The sequence below is a fragment of the Poecilia reticulata genome, chromosome 19 (assembly GCF_904066995.2).
Source record: "Poecilia reticulata chromosome 19, P_reticulata-male-v2, whole genome shotgun sequence".
Classification (NCBI taxonomy): domain Eukaryota; kingdom Metazoa; phylum Chordata; class Actinopteri; order Cyprinodontiformes; family Poeciliidae; genus Poecilia; species Poecilia reticulata.
The window spans coordinates 14,259,354-14,272,937 of record NC_088848.1 but is presented as its reverse complement, the minus strand read 5'-3'; the positions used below and the strand labels follow the sequence as shown (position 1 = coordinate 14,272,937).

Sequence of the window (13,584 nt, the reverse complement as noted above, 5' to 3'; positions counted from 1 at the left end):
TGTGTCACCTGAACAATGTCGGTTACTGAGTGCCAAGTATTAGGTGACACACGCGTTGTCTGCCTTGCTTTCCCCCAGGCAGACAACACTTTCTGCCCCTTGACCTGCCGCCTGTCTTGAGAGTGCGTGGCTGTGGTGAAAGGCAGAATCACTATGTGCGATTGCAGGGTGGAGGGAGCATGCTCTGGTTAATGGTTAATGGTTGTTCCGACCAGGGAATTACTCTGTGTTAGTCTGAAACATTTGGAGAAAACTGTCGGTGCAGCCATGGCCATTTTTAGACGGGGGAGAACTCTTTGTGCAAATGGATATTCTGAGGCACTGATTTATTTTTAAAGCTCTCCATCATTCATTGTTGTTGCCATCATTTCTATTTTGTATATGCTTCGGAGACATTTCAGGAGTTTTCAGTTACCCGACCTTTAAAACTAATCAATTAAAAACTCTGCTTTGTAAATGTATTAAAAATAGTGAAGTCTATTAATGTAACAGGTGAGTTTCGCAGCTAACGGCTTGACAAGGCTTTAGTAGACTTCTAAGCTAAGCTAATCAACCACTAATACTTAATTCCCCCTTTTAAAAGAATCTTCTTTCTAAATTCATACAAAGTTGTACAAATGTGGCTTATAAAAATGAATCCGAAGGTACAATCTGTTAAACAACGACAGACTTTTATTACATGTTGATGACAATGACATGCGACAAAATTGGAAAATGCACAAACTAGAATCAATGAGACTGCACATTATAAAAGTATAGTACATAAGATCTATAAAACATAATATCTCTCCAACATCTCTTCTAAGACCATCAATATATCTTACCTCTTGATGTCAGTATTAATGACCAAAGCAAAGAGTTCAAATCGTTACACGAAGCAATATGTCTGTCATCCCCAAAAACATTTTAGTCATTGCTATTATTGTAGAAAAAGCACATAATTCATTAAATCGCAGATTGAAATCTGGACTTTTTGTGTGAGATATAAAAGGAATTCAGTTGTTGTAGAAAGTCAGCATAAAATGGGTAAGCATGCATTAAGATTCGCTCAGCAAATGGCTTGTGATAGGGAACTGCTTCTCTACACGTCACTTTCTGTGGCTAAAGATGTAACATAAATTGATCTGTTTATAGCCCTTTTCACATTCCAAGCTAATTAAGTTATAGCTCCTACTTTTGCTTGTTAGGGTATTTGTAAGCTCTCCTCCACTGAAATTTCAAAGTATTTTTTTCACGAACAAATGTGTACAATTGCTCACTACAAAAAGCTGCTGATTTGTTGTTTGTAACTTTTTGATGAACAAATAAACATACTTAAAGCAAACTGTTTTCCTTTCCCCGATACCAACAGAGTTGTCAAATTAAACCGTTAAACTTTGCTAATTCTGGCGACTTGTAAAATTGCCTGAAATACAAACTCGAATGAAAATGAAAACAAATAACAAATAAACTACCGCTGACTCTCTTTTAAGTGACGTATTGAGACATGACCTCGATTGACAAAACCCTTTTTCTAGCCATCGTCAGAAAGAAAAATTGACTCTAACTCTTAAATTATTAGTGTCCCTTAATTATGTTTAGCAAAAACAATTAGACCATCTTCCTTGGTAAACATTTACAAAAAAGTGTATATTATCAACTGTAAAAAGACTATTGATGTTTTAACTAACTCATTACAATAAAAGCTTATCTTCTGCAAATAATTTGCTATGTTTGTCATGTTAACGCTTTAGAACATCTTCACAATCTGTGAAGCAAATCTCGAGGTTGTTTTTGGACTGCTAAATAAACTGTTGAAGATATTACCTCAACAACACATTGACACAAACTAGGCTTGATAATTTACATTTTAGCTCAGCTTATCAGGGAAATTTTGTGAAATTTCTCCTAATGAGTGGAGAGCGAGGAGACAGGCACAGAGATGGTCAAATTTTGGTTGGGACATTTTAATCAATATGCTGAAAAGCTTATACCTCAAGTGCTATTCTTGTTTTGTCATGAAAGGACTAAGGAAAGTATTTCAAAGATAATTAAGCTCATGCCTCTATAAGGGCATCTTTTCAACTAGAATAAAACAAGCTGGCTCCTATTTTTTTTCACCAGCACAGTTTAAGTAACTCACCAATTAGTGACTGGTGCTAGTTTCCCCAGTTTTCTTTCGAATAAGGAACAACTAAAACCACTAGTTGAATTGAAACACATAATAAGATATAAATCACAAGTTCTTATCCAACTCCATTCCTTTGCAAATCCTACAAAGAGCCCAAGGAATTAAAGTGGTTGGGATTAAAAGTGCAAAAGCACTCTTACCAAAAGATAGGATATAGAAAGTCATGTGGTTGTCTGGGGAAAACGTCCATCCATCCAAGAGATGAAGCAAGAACAAGGCGATCATAATGCACCCCATCTTGAAACCAGCATTTGCGTTCTTCTTGATGCCATGGTAGAAGGGAGAGTGCAGTCCCAGTCCAAGACCAAACAGACTACCCATGTTACGTAGGAGGCTGGCGAAGGGCGTGGTGTCCAGATGGATCCACTCTGGCTTGATGCACCATTTCTGGGCTTTGTCCAGGGTCCAAAGCAGGTCCACGCCGACAATTTTAAGCAGCAGGTAGAAGCCAATAGCGAAGAAAGTCAAGAAGAGGGTGATGAGGAGGTATTTGCTCATGCTGGCTCTGTAAATCCACTTCTTCTTGGAAACCATACCAGCAACCACTATGCCTGCAGAATAAATAAGAGGCGGGGTCTTAGCATAAGGTTTCTATAAAACGTAGTGAATGTTCTTTTAAGACCAAAAGATTTACACCCGTTTTATCCTAGTAATACTGATGATGTCTTGAATTTTTCAGACTGTCATCGTACCTGTGAAGACCCCCTCAATAACTTGATGTGGGAAGTGAGCCGCCATGAAAACCCTGGACATGCAGACGATCAGCACCACCACAACCATTAAGGTCCATAAGCTGATCTGCAGCAAGCTAATGGGATAATAATACAGGATCAGGAACACCAGAACATTCTCAAGAGACAGAGCGTTGAAGAAATACACCAATGCATTACTCAGAGACTCACCTGTATAATACAGAGGGGCATTGCTTTTCTTTTGCAATTGAAAGCATAGCGGTGACCATCACATACCAGACACCAGCTACACCCATAGCATGACCCGAAGGGCTTCCTGGAATATGAAATAAAATATTGTTATATATATGTTGCTATATTTCATCTACTGTGTAGACATGAATACATTTCAAAGAAACCAAAAACTGTCATTTTAGAAGTATTCTTTTAAGTATTCACTTTTATTCCCAATGCATTCTTCTAAATGCACAAATTACTGTGAGATGCACCAGTTATGTCTGTGGTCTTTTGGTGATAATCCTACTATTGTAAGTGGAACGTTTTGACATATCTCTGCAAATGTTCGCTGCAACACTGTTCTCAATCGTCTTCTCTATTTTGCTGTTTATTTTTTATTTTTATGGAAATGGGGGGAAAAAGACACAAGTAGACACAACAAGTAGTCTTGTATAACAAGGTGGACTTCTGTTTTGCCATAATCATTCTTATATCATTCAAATTAATCTCAGTACTACACAAGATGTTACACTACCCTCTAGTAAAGATAAAAAAAACAGTACAAGTGGACAAAAAGGCATGGAAGTTGAGAATTCATTCATAAACCTTCCATATTATATCCATTGACTGGAAACCAGAAGATACAGTCACCTTCTGTCAATGATTTACATAGATATTAAACAGACTTGAAGTTCACTGTGCTAGACTAATGAAATCAATCACTTCTTGATTCTTGAGAACAAGACAGACATCCTGTGACCAGCAGGTCTGTCCTGAATCTTACCTGGTCCAGTTTCACATGTGATAGGAAACTGCTGCAGCGATGGGGCCTTTCCTGCCCCGTAAAACTGGGTCTCATGAACCCACCAGTAGGGCCTCTCTCCAGAAAGAACCCTGCATTAAAAAATCGTTTCAATCACTCAGTATGCTATTAATGTGCACTTACAGGACTCTTGTATTTTATTTAATTTATTTATTTTAAAAAAAAGGAAGTTTATTTACCATTTCAGGACTAAATTGAGCCAGTCTCCAATGACAGCCACCCAGATTAGCCTGACCCCTGTGTCCCTGCGCATGTAGAACCACACGGGAAACAGGCAGAAGAACGTGGTGTGCAGATCGGCCACGGCGGAGGCGAGGCTAAACAGACCCTCGTACTTGCTGTATCTGGTCTGCAGATGACTGGTCAGCTCAACCCCCCAGCTGTGAAGGATATCCATGATACCGCAACTCAGACCTCGGACCTCGAGCGGTAGCTGCAATCTGGTCTCCTTTTGTCTTACGTGCAAGGACCACTTTCTGCAAAGCTCCCTCTCAGAATGTCCTGTCTGCTCGTTCTCTGCGCGAACCCCCATTGGACTTTACTCAAGGCTAGCGGATTTGTTTACCTTTGGGACAGTACAGACAGGCAGTTCCTTAACCTTTACACCCCTCCTGGGGCCCTTTCTGTTAAAATCCATCAATAAAGAGACCAGTTGCTCCCAGTGGTCGAGTATCAAATGTATTTGTAAAGCTTATTATGAAATAAAGCCAATTCACCAAAGTTCTGTACAACTCATTGAATATTTTAAAATAATAAAATGACTTTTATACAAAAAAAAACATCTGTCCAGACAGATTTAATAGCAGGTGAATTAAAATTGGTACATATTTTTAAATGTCTAGCATTGAAGAGATCCCAATGTGTAGAGGTATTTAGTTTACCATAAAGTTCCTGAATAAACTATGTTTTAGACTTTACATAGAAACAAACAGCCTGTGAATTAGACATAAAATCAGTGAAAAAAAAGAAGAGGATTTTAAAGTCAGATGTGTGGTCCTTTTGAAAAATATGTCCAAGTAATAGTATAATATATGCACCCAATGCTTGAACGGTGCTCATGCATCCTCCAGTCAGATTCTAGAGGGTCTCAAAGCATTCAAATGCCAGATTTGATATAATGTCCCTACAACAAATTCTTGGTCTACTCTGAGGGACTTGCCCAAGTAAATATGTTTACCAGTGAAACAAGACCACTATAGTCTACCGTGACAAAATTAGCGCTGAGGTCAAAAGCTCTAAAGTCACTAATATGCCGAGTCAGTAGAAGATAGCAGATCATTTCCGGTTCATGTTTATCTTAGAAAGAAAACATGTAAAGTTTTTAATTTTAATGATGAACCCACTATATAGGTCATTTTATTAAATATCCCCATTTATCTGGACTCTCATGCATAACCTGATGTCATCTGTTCAGTTTGATCTTCAAGTGTTCCCTCCTCTTCTGCTCAGCTCAAAGCCAATCGCTTAATCTTTGATCTTCTTATGCAATCCACAAACGGGTTGCTCCATCTCAAAACCATTCACCCAAATCATCAAAAGAGCAATTACATAACTCAAGAATTATGAAAAGCAAAAGTTGGACTTGATTACACATAAAGACAGAAGTTCGGCAAAGTGCCATTATCAATCCTCCTAGAGGTCACAGGTTTTTGACCTCTTCTTTGAGCTGACGTACTGTGACTCAGTGGGAGATACTCCAATTGTCCCTTTGTTTTCCCTTTATCTCATCAAGTTGTTTGTGTGACGAACCTCCCAAACTCCCGGTGCTTTATTACACATGTGTAAGGTCCAAAGATCAGAGTGAGCATGCGTTTGGGCAGTGGGTCCCCGGGTATAAAACCAACCAGCTGTGTCACTGATAGCAACAGTCCTTTGCTCTTTTTGAACCAACTCACTCACGACTCAGCAGGCTGAAACCTTTCTGCTTCCCGCAGGCTGCTAAACATGCTCACTGATATCATGGATGCCGTGGAAGGTTTTGGGGTGAGCAGCACCCGGTACCTGCAGACCAACTACAAGGACGCCCAGGGCCTGTTTCTCTGGGTGTCCTGGGCGGCAGACCTCAGGAACACCTTCTTCATCTTCTTCCCGCTGTGGTTCCACCTGCGGCCCTCAGTCGGCATCAAGCTCATTTGGGTGGCTGTTATCGGAGACTGGCTGAACTTGGTGTTTAAATGGTGAGTTGAATGCTCATCTGAACTTAGCAAAACTATGTTTACATTTTTTCCCCCTATGGCTTCCAACACAGTTTGTGTTCCTTCTCCACTCAACAGGGTTCTGTTTGGAGAGAGGCCGTACTGGTGGGTCCACGAGACGGCTTATTATACAGACGCTGACCGTCCTCACATTGAACAGTATCCAATGACCTGTGAGACCGGACCAGGTGAGGGATGCTACTGAACACACATTTACGTTCTGATGTACAATTGATTATTATTATTATTATTATTATTATTATTATTATTATTATTATTATTATTATTATTAATTTATTTATTTATTTATTCAGGTGTTTTGCAGCAGTTTAATTGCATATTTCACACCTTTTTGTTGCCAATTCTTTAAAGTAGCTTTTTTGTGCTTATTCATGAACGTTTAATTTATCAGTAGTAATTTAGCAATAGTTATTTTGCAAAGTAAAAATTAATAGGCTGCGTTACTGATTACCATGCCACTGCTATGCCACCTTATTTTTAAAGCATTTAAAATACGACATAGCAACACTGACCAAAGTGCTGTGCAAGCATGTAAAACAAAGAACAAAAATAAAACAACTATAAGACAAATATAGTTTGTCTTATACATCTGTGATGTCTCTGTAAAACATCACAGAGAACAATATTAAGATCCGGCGTAGTTTACATTTCATTTTTCCCTCTTTCTTGACTTTTCTTTTTTTGTTGCGGAACGTATATTTTTATTCTGGTTTTTAGAAGAAAGATGAGACAGTAACGATGCATATCACAAATCAACAAAAGAGTGTGAACAAATACAGCGGAGTCAACACAACGACATTTCGTTTTTTTCAATAGCTCAATTATTAGCATTGAAAAATGGCAGCTTTCTGTGAGCTGGAGTGTTTTGTAGCTTTAATATTTGCTTTCTGTCTTTGCAAATCCAGGCAGTCCCTCCGGACACGCTATGGGAGCTGCAGGAGTCTACTACACCCTCGTGACTTCCATCCTCGCCATTCTGACAAGCAAGAAATCATCAAACACAAATTGGTAAGTGACAAAATAAACAAAAATTTAAAAAATCTAGCTATTTTAGCTTATCCCCCCTTTTCCTTCCCATTACGTCTGAGTTGTTTTCCACTTTCCTCTATCAGGAGGTTATCATTCAGGACACACTATCTGTTCTACCTGTAGTTGATCATTGACTTCTGCTGGGTGTTATTCCTGGGGTTGTTTTTACTTTCAGGCAGATAAATTACTGGTGATATGGAAAGGATAAAAGGATTAATTCTTATATTGCATTAAAAGGTTCCGTTGGCTGATTTTAATCTGGAGTGCTGATATTTGGGGCAAAGCAAAAAACAACTACCTGAATTAAGTTGTCTGATTTTGTTGTTGTTGTTGTTGTTTTGCAGGTATCTGAAGGCTCTTCTGTGGTCCGTCTTTTGGGGAGTCCAGGTGTGTGTCTGCCTGTCCAGGGTTTTCATTGCTGCTCACTTCCCCCACCAGGTCGTTGCTGGAGTCATAACAGGTCAGTGGAGAACTTGCGTACAACCTTTCAGGACCTTAAAGAGATAGTCACTTGCAGTCAAGCCTAATAGTTAAATGCGCTTTAATGCTTCCAGGTATGATTGTGGCCGAGGCCTTCAACAGAACTCAGTGGATCTACAACGCCAGCATGAAGAAGTACTTCTACACAACGCTCTTCCTGACGAGCTTCGCCGTGGGCTTCTACGTGCTACTCAAGGCCGTGGGTGTGGACCTCCTGTGGACCCTAGAGAAAGCCCAGAAGTGGTGTGTCAGACCAGAGTGGGTCCACCTGGACTCCACGCCCTTCGCCAGCCTTCTGCGCAACATGGGCACGCTGTTCGGCCTCGGCCTGGGCCTGCATTCTCCGCTGTACACCGAGACCAAAAAGAGCAGCAGTGCGTCAGCCAGAGCGGGATGCATCCTCAGCTCTCTGTTCCTGCTGCACCTGTTTGACTCCTTCAAGCCTCCCACGCACACTGCAGCCCTCTTCTACCTGCTCTCCTTCTGCAAGAGCGCAACCGTTCCCCTGGTGACCGTCAGCATCATCCCGTACTGCGTAAACAGAGCTCTAAGCCAGCACAGCAAAAAGGGGATGTGAGCAACAACACCGGGTTGTGAAGACCAAAGCAATGCAAGTGCAGAGAGACTGCGAACATTAGTAATAACACAAAAATAATAATAATAGCCTTTCCTTTGGTGCTTTTTGCATTTAAAAGATTTAAAAGACTGTTTTGACTCAGGAAAGAGCTTGAGACGAATGATGAGAAACCACATTTTTGTGTCATTTAGACATAGAAACTCTGAACACTGAAACAATAATAGAAAGCACTATCCAGGATTCTTAGCGGCGCTTACGAAGAACTGTAGTAAAGATAAGAAAACATGATTATTGCAGTTGTTTCAGAGTTCTGATGGGAAATGAGTGACTCTTGAATGTTTGCTCCTAACCTTTGATATGCTATTTCTGTTATGAAACTATTGTATTTTTCAATGTGTTTTTGAAATGTTAAGAATATTTTTTAAATAAAAAAAAGAAAAAGTTCTGACTTGGGGAAAAAAAAAAGCTTTGACTTGATTCTTATTTCGACAGTTACACAACCCTGTGGTGATTGGCTGGGTGCTGGTTTTTAAATCTCATAAATTAAATCCTATCCACGGACAAATCAATCTCCTGGGTTTTACAATTAGTTGTAAAGCGCATGATGAGTTTACTTTTGCTTTTTTATTTTTAACTAAGGGAAAACTCCCTGTTCCAGCTGGGGTACAATGAACAGGCGTGTGAAAAGTCGAGGCATTTCGGATCCAGATGAACAGCCTGAAAAAGAAGAAGCTCAGCATTTTTGGAAAATGTGTGAAAATCTAATGAAAAAATACAAAATTTAGACAACAATCAGTGTACCGTACGGACAAAAAAAGATAAAAAATGCATCACAGTTGAAGTCTGGCAAATTACACAGCAACCGTGTAACTATATTTAGACTGGGTTTGAATTGCACAGAAGTGGATTTTTTTGCTAATAATGTGACTTGTAAAGGGAATTGGTGGGATGGGTGTTATAGCAAAGGGTGCTGAATACAAATTTGTATACATTAATAATTTTTCTTCCACTTTATAGTGAAACATTACTTGTGTTGGCATGTTGCATAAAATCCCAGTAAAATATATCTTTGTGTTTTTTTTATATATGAATAACAGATTACCTTCAGCAAGGTAATCTGCACATACAAATGGCACTTAATAAACAAAAAATATATGTTCCTTTCATCATACGAGTTACCACAACAGTACCAGGGGATTTCTTTTCTTCAAGTATATATATATATATTTTTTAACCAAAGTACAATGAATAACTCCAGCTGTTTTCAGTTTTTTGTAGACTAATGTGTTTCAGGGAACAAAATCACATCACGCTGGAGGACGTACAAATGCTGACACAGCTGAACAGCCCACCGCCAGAAAACACTGCGTTCTAGTTTACCTTCTGAAAAACCTATAAAGACAGAAAAACGTTTCTAGGAGAGTAAATCGATAACTAAGCACCAGAGTCTTCAGCCCGAGTAGCGGAGATGACGTGGAACCACACGTCACGCTTCTGTCTCAACACTGGTTTGTACACATGCAGGCTGTGGTGCAAGCTGAACATTCAATATTTGTGCTTGTGAACTTCAAATTGGGACAGGCTTCCGTGTCAAACGACTTATGACACAGTTTTTGACCTAAAATGTAATTTTCACTATGAACTGCAAGATATATATATATATATATATATATATATATATATATATATATATATATATATATATATATATATATTTAAAGGTTTTTATGCAGAGCTTAACATCTTCAAGATCTCACTTGCATTAAGATGTTTGTATTTCAGGTATAATTTATCAAGAAGGTACTTAGTTAAGAGACCCAGATGAAAAACAGACATTTAGGGATTATGTTTTTTGTTTGTCAAATGCCAGTGTGTCTTGTTAGGTTTTAAACGGATAAAACACAAACCTGTGCAAAACGAGGTGCAAAACAGTAGAGTGGAAGAAAAAATGATAGATGGTTTTCAAAAACTGCTGCATAAATCTGCACACCTTGAACAATGGCTGTTCACCTCAGAAAAGGTGGCAGCATCAGGGCTGTTGGATCCTGTTCTTCAGGAGGGCCAGGGAAGCTGATCAGAGTTGAGGCAAAGATGGATGGAGCGAAACACAGAACAATACCAGGAGAAAACCAGTTAGATACTGCAAAAGACTTGGGTGGAGGTTCACCTAATAGTATGAGACCAACCCTAAACATACAATCAGAGCTACAATGGAATGGTTTACTTTAGAGCATATTCATGATCGAAAGGCAATGTTTGGAAAGCCCTACAATCAAAATGCACAGCTGCTTCTACCAATTTAAAAAGAAAATTGGCAACAGTTTCAGTTTCTAGATGTGCAGAACAGGAATAAATCTTCTTAGGTTGTCCTAGATACCTTCAACCAATTAATGAGGAAATAATTTAGCATCATCCACCGCCTCCACAAGGAAAACAATGTATGTACACTAAAAGTCAAGGTAACGCCACAATTTTCTCCAGATTTTGTTAAAAACTTTGGGGATGCAGACCAGTTTCTGGACTTATACAACCATACCTGCTCCTCCAACTGGCTTTCCCAAAGTCCAACAATCAAACCCGCTGCTAAAAGTGCAAACATCCTTCTGTTTAATTTCTGCAACGTGTTTTTTGTCCACATGTAAACTGAGCGGTGTGGTGAAATGATTGTGCAGTTCTTGGTAAATGCTAGTGAGAAAAATAAAGTTTGTTTTTGCCGAGCAGGCTGGAGGCAGTCTGGACATGGGTTTAACTTTGTCATTCTTAAGCAGAGCTATTTTGGATCTGCATTAGACGTGGTCCAAAAAGCTTGTCAGAAGATTTATCAACTATAAAAAAAAGGTCCCGAGTCCACACATCCCTGCTGGACCAGAACCTTTTTTTGTTGAGAGTTCAGTTTGCTTGCATGGGTTCTCTCCGGATAGAGCGGCGCTCTCCCACAGTCTCTCATGAGTCTGTGATCTATTCCAATCCGTTGCTGTTGGCTTCCGCTGCAGTAGTACAGCCTGTTCTCTGACCACACTGACGGTCAAATCTCACTGGTTTTCCCCGTCTTAAAAAGTGCGTCTAATGAGGTTGCGACATCATTCTATCTAGAAATAATGCAACTTAAAAAAAGGCAATATACATGTTTTATATTATGTTCGAAGCAGAAGAAACACAGTGACACAAAGTGATTATAGGTTAAAACACAGTTTATTTTTTTTATTTTTTTGCTTAAATAATTAATCATCCAGGATTGGCTATGTTGGTTCGTCATACATGTCGGTACCAGATTTATTTTCAGTGAATGCGTGGGGTAGATTCGTATGAAAAAGAAACAGAAACACAGGAAAAGTAGATTTACAGTAAAAGAGACTTAACATTTTCACCAGCGTGAAGTCACGAGTGTGATTAGTGTGATTCCAGCTGTTGGTACCAGTTACGGTTTTGGTGATTGACGCTAAAAAATCAGATCATGTAAATAACAGTTAAATAAGATGAAAGTTGTAAAAACCTAACATAAAAACAGTCCCCCTTTTTAAAAACACCAGTAGACAGAAAAGCCATAGTATGCATGTTGGGAGTAAAGATTTATGACACACACACACACACACACACACGCCCCCAGGGCTGGCAGCAGATTAGAACTAATATTCCAGCCTGCAGGTTACATCTGACAAAACCGCCCGTCCTTTTTGTTAGATCAGAAGAGCGAAGATTTACTGTCCGACAACTTAAATGTGGCGTGTGATTAACTAAATCAAAGACTGCCACGGATGATAAACCTTTGTGTTATTATGAGCCTAAACAGATAAAGAAGTTCTGTCAAACCCCCACTAACTGTATTACAGTGCTTTAAAATTAGAAGAAAGGAAAGAAAACATTAAAAATAAAGTGACACAACATGCAGCAAAATATAATTTCTCTGGAGAACGTTCCACAGCAGAGTAGCTGTTCGGCCATCCAATGTGTAAAATTAAGCAGTTTTTTTTTTCCTCCTTTTTTTTCCTGCATTCGTTCCTCGTTCTCATACAGCTTTTTTTTTTGCTCCTTTTATTTTTTCATGATTCAGGAAGAGCAAATCAAGTCACACAGTCAAGTGCACAGACTCTGCAAAGCCTCATCAGCTCAAATCAGTGCATAAACAATCTGTGAAGCTACTATTTATTTTGTTGTTGTTTTTATACAGTGTCAACTATATACAACAAAATCGCCCCCCCGCCCCCCCCCCCTTTGCTGTTAGAGTTTATTTTAAAAAAAAACGAACCATGTGGTACACTCCAGTGCTGCTGTTTCAGATTCAGGAGGGGAGAAAAAAGAAAAAAAAAAGAAAAGAAAAAGGCGAGTGTCAGAGAGTGGAGTCTGTTCTGTCAGCAGGTTTTTTTTTTTTTTTATTTGGCTGCAGATGCAGTTCATTCGCCGCTGATGAGCTAAAGTTCCCCGCTCACGTCCATGCGTGTCCCCTCCGATTTGTTTGGTTTTTCCTTTCTTTTTTTTTCTTTTTTTCTGTTTTCTGACAGCGAGTGAGTTCGGTGACATGCTCATGCGAAATCAAGGAAAAGTAACGTCGTCTTGCTGTAAACCATGCGCTGTAGGTGAGTGCTTCTAAAACAGTTTGGTTGACTTGACACGTCCCGACCCGATCTTCTTCACTGTGGACTCCGGTTCAGATGTTTTTTTTCCAAGAGTGGCGTCGCCGTGAGTGACTTAAAAACCTGGAGGGTAGAAGGCAACGATTTACACTTTGAAGCAAAAAATGTAAAAAAAAAAAAGTTATTGAGAAATGTTAGTTTTATTTTCTCAGGTGAAACTAGTGTTTTCCCCCAAAAAATATTCATGACCTTTGAGCTTTTTATACATTTGGTGATTTTTACAAGCACAAACTTTGAATTTTGAAGGTGAAGAAAAATATATGAGCAAAATTTAATTGAGTTTTTTTTTTTTTACATTTGTCGTCGTCCTTTTTACTCAAGTACAACCAAATTTCCTTCAGAAATCGCATCAGTCCAGCATAAAGCCGGCACTACGAAAGAACGGTTAAGAAAGACTTGAACATTGACATGTACTCTCCAGTCAATCTAACTGGACATGACCTATGTAGCAAAAATTTAGACAAACGTAAAAAAAAAAAAAAAAATGGTTTCACAAAGTACAGGCTCAGGGCCCTAAATGCTAATTTTGAAAATGATGTTGAATTTTTCCGATTACTTCATATTTATGAACGACCACAAAATCTCAACAAGATCCATGAGAGTCTGTGGCTGTAACCTGACACAGTGTGTAAAGGTTTAGGTTGTTTAAATACTTTAGCAAATAACCGGATTTTGCTGTAAGCACAATTATTCGAGGACTTTCATACAAAAACTTTAAAATGTTTTTCCAAGTTCAGATTTAACAAGATC

The 13,584-nt window shown here is 38.9% G+C and overlaps 3 protein-coding genes across 52 annotated transcripts in view; 1 reads left to right on the top strand and 2 right to left on the bottom strand.

The window, feature by feature from the left end:
* Positions 1-654: 654 nt before the first annotated feature.
* LOC103481694 (glucose-6-phosphatase catalytic subunit 1-like) lies at positions 655-5,602 on the bottom strand. The gene is made up of 5 exons (XM_008437378.3): positions 4,081-5,602; positions 3,863-3,972; positions 3,073-3,178; positions 2,863-2,978; positions 655-2,721 (listed from the first exon to the last, which is right to left on the bottom strand). The coding sequence occupies exons 1-5, from the start codon at positions 4,431-4,433 to the stop codon at positions 2,216-2,218; spliced, it is 1,191 nt and encodes a 396-aa protein (XP_008435600.2). The 5' UTR covers positions 4,434-5,602; the 3' UTR covers positions 655-2,215.
* A 138-nt stretch (positions 5,603-5,740) lies between these two features.
* Positions 5,741-8,647, top strand: g6pc1a.2 (glucose-6-phosphatase catalytic subunit 1a, tandem duplicate 2). The gene is made up of 5 exons (XM_008437377.3): positions 5,741-6,078; positions 6,175-6,284; positions 7,023-7,125; positions 7,491-7,606; positions 7,701-8,647. Exons 1-5 carry the CDS (start codon positions 5,846-5,848, stop codon positions 8,201-8,203), a joined length of 1,065 nt encoding a protein of 354 aa, XP_008435599.1. The 5' UTR covers positions 5,741-5,845; the 3' UTR covers positions 8,204-8,647.
* Positions 8,648-11,376: 2,729 nt separating this feature from the next.
* Positions 11,377-13,584, bottom strand: part of LOC103481688 (ankyrin-3-like) — a 136,536-nt gene continuing 134,328 nt past the window's right edge. For all 50 annotated transcript variants that reach the window (XM_081600279.1, XM_081600275.1, XM_081600294.1 and 47 more), the window contains one exon: positions 11,377-12,897. The gene's annotated coding sequence lies outside the window, so the exon portion shown is untranslated. The remainder of the gene's footprint in view (positions 12,898-13,584) is intronic.

Coding starts and splice junctions, on each gene's coding strand:
- LOC103481694 (XM_008437378.3), bottom strand. CDS start 4,433: ATGGGGGTTCGCGCAGAGAACGAGCAGACAGGACATTCTGAGAGGGAG. Junction 3,179..3,862: donor CACATGTGAAACTGGACCAG/GTAAGATTCAGG, acceptor TTCATATTCCAG/GAAGCCCTTCGGGTCATGCT. Junction 2,979..3,072: donor TGCCCCTCTGTATTATACAG/GTGAGTCTCTGA, acceptor TTATCCCATTAG/CTTGCTGCAGATCAGCTTAT.
- g6pc1a.2 (XM_008437377.3), top strand. CDS start 5,846: ATGCTCACTGATATCATGGATGCCGTGGAAGGTTTTGGGGTGAGCAGC. Junction 6,285..7,022: donor GACCTGTGAGACCGGACCAG/GTGAGGGATGCT, acceptor TTGCAAATCCAG/GCAGTCCCTCCGGACACGCT. Junction 7,126..7,490: donor AAATCATCAAACACAAATTG/GTAAGTGACAAA, acceptor GTTGTTTTGCAG/GTATCTGAAGGCTCTTCTGT.